This window comes from Condylura cristata, unplaced genomic scaffold (genome assembly GCF_000260355.1).
Source record: "Condylura cristata isolate star-nosed mole 26May11 unplaced genomic scaffold, ConCri1.0 scaffold00002, whole genome shotgun sequence".
Lineage (NCBI taxonomy): Eukaryota > Metazoa > Chordata > Mammalia > Eulipotyphla > Talpidae > Condylura > Condylura cristata.
In genome coordinates this window covers 3,572,301-3,577,519 of record NW_004567103.1, presented here as the reverse complement: position 1 = coordinate 3,577,519, position 5,219 = coordinate 3,572,301, and the positions used below count along the sequence as shown (strand labels likewise).

Below are 5,219 nucleotides of genomic sequence, written 5' to 3'. Positions count from 1 at the left end.
CTTGACCAAACACCGTGTTTCCATCCAAATTAGGAATTGGAACTGCTGTGTGAGAGACCTGGGCCACTTGCCTCGCCGTCTGCCTCTGTCATGCGCAGTAAACGCCCTGAGCTTGCGGGGAAAAGAATTTTCCATCCTCAACTTTTTCACCATCAATATTATCTCCACCTACTCCATTCTGACCTGAAAAGTCTCCATCCTGAGTCATAGATTTCGGAACCACTGCCTGTTCCTCCAGTACAGAATGCACGGAAATTTTCTGCAGTTTGGGTGCAATTGCAAGCAATTCTAAGCCATTTCAACCCACTTTCTTCCCTCTTCTGTTTACATCAAGAAGACGGAGGGGTTACTGGGGCTGGAACTTGCCTGGGGGGACAGGGCCGAGTGGCCCACACCCTCGTGACAGTATTTAGTCAGCTGGGCTGTAACAGGTGGCCTAGGTAACCTAGAATAAATTATACTGGAAAAGTGTTAGACCATTAAAGTAAGTAGAAAAGACCAGCGACCAGGTAGTGGTGGTGCACGAAGGTGGCACCTGGTGGGAGAAGCAGTTATGCCACGGGAAATCCAATCTAAGAGAACTGCAGTCGAGCCCCAGATGCAGCGCTGGGTACCTAGGCATTTGACGGCTAGGGAAATGATGGAAGTCGCACTCTTCCAGGTGATGGGGGCGGTCTCTCCATCCTGCCTTTTTCTGAATCTGCAGTCATGCGGCGGGCGCTTGTCTGATTCTCATGAGGCGGGCGACACCGTCATGGCCTCCTCCCTTCTCCAAAGCTCTCCCTGTTGGCTGTTGGGGAGTTGTCTCTGCTGCGTGGCGCGGCCCGCACAGCGCCGAGGCTGGGCTGTGCACCTGCGGCCTGTGCTTCCCTCTTTCTGTAACTGTCAGCCCAGGCCATCACTGTCCGGGTGTGTGGGGTCTGTGGTCATTTCCCCACGGTGCATCTTGGCCAGACACGTGTCCAGCGACATGCCCGAGTGGCAGCCACTGTCCAAGACTGGTGGGCTAGTGTGCTCAGTCCCCGGGCACGCAGGGGGTGGTGGCTGTCCCCTGGCCCGTTTCCACCTGTGTGAGATTTGTCCCGCTGAGGCTGGTGGGGATTGTGGCCCTGCCTGTTATTTCATGCTGCAGGTCAGCGCATCCAAGGGGTGATGTCAGTGTGCTTGTGCAAGCTGCATGGCCTCAAGTGTGATTTCTTCCAGCTGAAAAGCCTTAAGTGACTCGTCTGTTGTTTATCATGCCCATACCTGGCCTTACAAAGGGAGGGAAGCCACGGCCGGTCTGAGGGAACGCAGGCCCAGAAGCTGGGCGCTCTCTGGTCTCCCATTTCCTGTCCTTTGCTTCTGATAAGGGAACTTGGTTTTCCTCACACAGGAGCCGGGGCGTGTACGGGACAAACGAGCTTCGGGGCTTGTAAAAACTTGGGGTGTTGGGAGAAGGGCCGTCCTTTCAACTGGCTTCAGCCTGGTGTCTTCTCCGCAGAAGGACCTCGTTGCTGCGTTTGACAGCGGAGACCAGAAGGTGTTCTTCGACTTGTGGGAGGAGCACGTTCCCGGCTCCATCCGAGACCGAGACTCCTTTGCCCAGAAGCTGGAATTCTATCTGCACATCCACTTTGCCATCTACCTTCTGAAGAACTCCGTGGGGAGACCAGTAGGTTGGGCCGGCGCTTGGGTCAGTCCAGATGCGGAGAGTAGCCACTAGCTGTGGCTTCCCTGGCAGCGTCCCCTTGGTGACGTGGCCATTTACCACGCTTCGGGAGGCGCCTTTGAGCCCGAGGCGTGATTTCCGACCTCGCTCCCAGCAGCTTCTTTTCCGATTTACCTGGAGCTTCAGTCATCCCTGTCACAGAAGTGATATCATTTTCTTGAACGCCTGACGCCGGCCACTCTCTGACGCAGGCAGCTGCCCGCCTCACACCCACGTGGGTGAGATCGTGGCAATTTCTCGTTTTCCTGTTGTTTCTTTTCTAATTTTTCCATTTTGACATATAAAAAAAATTTTTTTTTAATCCAGTAAAGTTACACCGTTTTTAAGTTTGGTGGCCAGAAGAGGGCTAAAGGCGCAGGGCAGGTGAGGTGTGTGGTGGGACGGACGGGCAAGGCCAGAGGCGTCGGGGAGGCAAGTGCCAGCGTCCAGGCTGAGCAGCTCAGCTCTCCCAGCCTTGTCTCTGAGGCCCAGGCGGAGGTGGCCGCCCTGACTGGACAGCTGCCCGCGTACAGGTGGTGAACAGCAGATCCGGCCTTAGTCCGCTAGGCGGCAGGAAGGGTGGGTGGAAGCTTCGGTCTCCAAAAAACAGGACGGTTCCACTCACCTGCCGAACCACCTCCTACGTGATCCTCAAATGCAAACCTGTGCTCACTGGTGGTGTAGCCCCCCCGGGGGACAGACCCACAAGAGGAGGTTTTTGTTACGAAGAATGTTCAGAGCGTGAGGAAATGGTAAGAGGAAAGTGGAAAGCGGCCTGTGGCATTATTGAGCTTCCTGAAGTTTGTCAAGGGGTGAAGCTGGGGGTGATGCTAGCTTGGCCGGACAAGCCTGCTGGCGGTGTGGGCGGGATGGAGGAGGCCCGCAGAGATGGAGGTGGGGAGCTCCCATGAGCATCTGTCCTTCCTCCTAGGACAAAGAGGAGCTGGATGAAAGGATTTCTTATTTCAAAACCTACCTGGAGACCAAAGGGGCCGCCTTGAGCCAGACCACAGAGTTCCTCCCTTTCTACGCCCTGCCTTTTGTCCCCAACCCTCGGGCACACCCCTCATTTAAAGAGCTCTTCCAGGTAAGCGGGGGGCCTCTGAGTCCTGCCCAGGCCCTGTGCCTGTGGTGTCTGACTGGTAAGGTCAAAGCCTACACCTGCTGACTTTTCTGTCTCTGTCTGCTGTCTTTTATATTTTAAAAGAGTGTTCTGCTAATTTGCTTTACCCAACTTTTCTTATGCCGTCAAACATGATACATGGGCGGAACTAAGATTTTGCTGACTCCAACTGCCACAAGTATTTTTAAGCATACCTGCCTCCTAAGCCACTCTGTGAGTCCTTTTTACCTATGCCAAAAATCAGTAGCCTGAAAAGTAACCGGGCGACTTTACACAATTGCTGGTCATGTTAATTTGCATTAAAATCCCACTGACTTGGCGTGTATGTGATCGTCTGATTGTGCACTACGTTTCCACCAGGTTATTTGCCTGTAGCTCTTTGAATCCTTAGCCTTCAACTCAGTTGGCATTCCAGCCCAACACCCATTGTCATTAGCGAGCTTTAGCCATGTGGACTTAACTGAAATTAGGATGCCCTGCTGAGAGGTGTATGGAAGTGTATTCAGAGGCCGAGCTGCTTGGCGTCATTAGGTTGCTTCTGCTAACAAGTGCTCACTGTTTCTAAGGATCTCTTGGGTTGCTGGAAAAGCCATTATGTATTTTTCCCTGTGTTTTCAAACAAAAATGCATCATGGCTTTTCGGACAACCAGCTGTGTGGAGCTCACTCGCCTGCCCTGAGCAACAGCCGCGGTTCCTCCCCACAGCCACTTCTAATATGACCCGGGCTCGAGCCCCCGACTCCTGAGGGGCGCTGCCCCGCTGATTAGACGTGAGCAGAGCAGGCGTAAGCAAGGGTAGCCTGAGTGGAATTCGTGCTTGGCTACCCTCCCGCCCCCAAATTTAGCTTTACTCCCTTCTTCTCCTAGAAGGTTGAAAATATAAGACAGGAAGGTGATGAGACTTGAGAAAGGACTTTAGACTCTCTCACAGCACAGACTTCTGCTGTGAACGCTGTGGTGACAGAGTAGTGTTTGTGGCTGCGGCGGAGCTGGGGCCGGGGAGGCGCGCGAGCAGCCTGGCCCCGTGACGCTCCCAGCAGAGCCCAGGGCCTTCAGAGTCAGGGAGCTGGTGACCATCGGGGCGCGTGGGGAGTCACTTTATGTTGCTCTTGATTTTTTTTTTTGTTTCTATTCTTGACTTCCTTAGTGGTCACTGGGGATACTTTTGTAGGTAAACACGAAGTCTAAGTTGAGTGTCTTCGTTCCCTCTCTCACTATTTCAAGGGCCTGAGGGTGCATTAGCCTCATTCATCCCCGTCCCAGTCATCGGCTGTCATGTCAGGTATTTCCGTTGGGTGCTTTGACTCTGTGAATGACAGGTTTGTACTGTGGTGTGCAGGTTTCTCCCTGTTTGCCGGTGGGGCTGCTTCCTCTTCCATCTTGCCTGGGGACCTTCCATCTGGGCTCACTTTCTCCTTGCTTTAAGGAGGTTCTCTCTTTTTTTTTAATTTATTTGTGCATACGGACATGGGGTAAAGGCCAATGTGGCGCTCCAACCCGCTGCGCCACCAAGGAGGGCCCCTAAGACCATTCTCTGATGGGGATCTTTCAGCTCTTGTTTGCCTGATAACCCCGTGTTGCCTTCTCAGACGGCGTGAGGAGAAGAAGGCTCGTTGCCGTTGCGTCCCTTAGACCCACGGTCGCCATCTTGGTGCTGGTGTCGGTCTGGTGGCTGGCCTGCGGGTGGCCGGTGGTCTTTCCCCTGGTCTTTAGCATTGTGTAACTTCACACCGGGTGTGTACAGAGAGATTTAAGTCTTTCCTTGGGATTTGCAAGCTTCCTGGATGTGAAGGTTTTTGTCTCTTGACAAAAATTACTCGGGTAATTCTCCAACTGTGTGTGTCTGTGTCTTGCCTCTTGCCCATTCCCTTGGTGAGCTCCTTCCGGACATCGGGGTAAACGTATGTTCGATCTGTGCATTGTATCTTCCACCTATTTTTTTCTCATTTTTTAAAGTTGTGAGGATGCTCCGAGCACAGCTCTTGCCGTCCTTGCCATCTTGACCACAGCATGGAGTGTTCACAGCACCATGTTCCCAGCAAATCCCAGCTCATCATTCTTCTCTGGGTGTCTCCCTGGGCTATGTTCTGGGGGACTTCTTCCGTCCGGGTCCCAGATTTACCCTTCAAGCTGTGTCTTTGTTCTCTAACCTTTTCATCTAATTTGTGCTTTCATTATTAAAAAAACAATAGTTCTATCTGTGTTTTATTCATGCTTGCTGAGTCATTTCTGTAGTCTCCCAGCCCTCGATCATGTTTTCAGGCCTCTCTTTACGTCTTTGACATAGCAAATGTATGTGTTTGTATTCTGTGTTAGCTTCAGTATCAGAAGTCTGTAGACTTCATCCTACTGTGTTTTGCTTCATTCATGGTACCTTTGGTTTTTCAGGTTTTTAGATTTTTTTTT

The 5,219-nt window shown here is 52.3% G+C and overlaps 1 protein-coding gene across 4 annotated transcripts in view; it reads left to right on the top strand.

The window, feature by feature from the left end:
• Nucleotides 1-5,219, top strand: part of ARMC9 (armadillo repeat containing 9) — a 113,621-nt gene that overhangs the window by 8,577 nt on the left and 99,825 nt on the right. For all 4 annotated transcript variants that reach the window (XM_012728799.1, XM_004674204.2, XM_012728793.1 and 1 more), the window contains exons 4-5: nt 1,484-1,654; nt 2,622-2,777. In XM_012728799.1, coding sequence (XP_012584253.1) covers nt 1,484-1,654; nt 2,622-2,777 — 327 coding nt within the window. The remainder of the gene's footprint in view (nt 1-1,483; nt 1,655-2,621; nt 2,778-5,219) is intronic.